Here is a 1,169-nt window from a genome sequence, read left to right as displayed (position 1 = left end):
TATGGAAAATTCTTTTCATAGGTGTGGCAGATAGACCTTGGAAATGCTCTGTATAATCTCCTATCCTTGAGTGTGGACAGGACCTGTGACTTGCTTCTTACCAACAGAATATGGCAAAAGTGAGGGGATGTTTCTCCCGTAATTAGATTTATCTATCTATCTCTTCCTTCCACATATAATTGTGTCTTGTTGGCATGCAGTAAAGAGACTCTTCTGGCTCTTTTCTCCCTGGCTGCTTGAAGCTCGGCCGCCATCATGAACGACACAGTAACTATCTGGACCAGGAAGTTCATGACCAACCTACTGCTTCAGTGGAAACAGATGGTCATTGATGTTCTTCACCCCGGGAAGGCAACAGTACCTAAGACGGAAATTCGGGAAAAACTAGCCAAAATGTACAAGACCACACCAGATGTCATATTTGTATTTGGATTCAGAACCCATTTTGGTGGTGGCAAGACAACTGGCTTTGGCATGATTTATGATTCCTTGGATTATGCAAAGAAAAATGAACCCAAACATAGACTTGCAAGACATGGCCTGTATGAGGAGAAAAAGACTTCAAGAAAACGGCGCATAGAATGCAAAAATAGAATGAAGAAAGTCAGGGGGACTGCAAAAGCCAACGTTGGTGCTGGCAAAAAGTGAGCTGGAGATTGGACAACAGAAGGAGTAAAGATTCTGCAGTGGCTTTATCTGTGGTGATTGTGCAGATTTTTCATGAGAGGATTGATAAACTAAGAACATTAAAAAAAAAAGACTCTTCTGATGCCCTTGAAAAACAAGGTGCTATAATAGGAACTGCCTATGAAGAGGGTCTGTTATAGACTGAATGTGTGTTTCTCAAAACCATATGTTGAAATCCTAACTCCTGGGATGATGGTATTTGGAGGCGGAGCCTTTAGGAGTAGATTAGATAGAAGTAATGCCCTTATAAAAGGGACCCCAGAGAGATCCCCTTGCCTCTTCAATCAGGCGAAGGCATAGGAAAAAGATGGCAGCTATTTGTGAACCAGGAAGCCGGCTCTTTCCAGACACTGAATCTCCTGGCACCTTGACTTTGGACTTTCCAACCTCCAAGGTGATTATTACTCCTGTGAGTAATAACATTTCTACTGTTTATAAACTTCCCAGTCTGATAATTTGTTCTAGCAGCCCAAACAGACTGA

The 1,169-nt window shown here is 42.2% G+C and overlaps 1 protein-coding gene across 1 annotated transcript; it reads left to right on the top strand.

Moving 5' to 3' along the window:
- The first annotated feature begins 241 nt into the window (after positions 1 to 241).
- Positions 242 to 725, top strand: LOC129509755 (40S ribosomal protein S24-like). Its single transcript, XM_055325592.1, has one exon. It carries the CDS (start codon positions 256 to 258, stop codon positions 646 to 648), a length of 393 nt encoding a protein of 130 aa, XP_055181567.1. The 5' UTR covers positions 242 to 255; the 3' UTR covers positions 649 to 725.
- The last annotated feature ends 444 nt before the right edge of the window (positions 726 to 1,169 follow it).

Source organism: Nyctereutes procyonoides, unplaced genomic scaffold (genome assembly GCF_905146905.1).
Source record: "Nyctereutes procyonoides isolate TBG_1078 unplaced genomic scaffold, NYPRO_anot_genome, whole genome shotgun sequence".
Lineage (NCBI taxonomy): Eukaryota > Metazoa > Chordata > Mammalia > Carnivora > Canidae > Nyctereutes > Nyctereutes procyonoides.
The sequence above is the reverse complement of the archived record's forward strand: the minus strand, read 5'-3'. Positions and strand labels throughout refer to the sequence as shown.

Coding starts and splice junctions, on each gene's coding strand:
- LOC129509755 (XM_055325592.1), top strand. CDS start 256: ATGAACGACACAGTAACTATCTGGACCAGGAAGTTCATGACCAACCTA.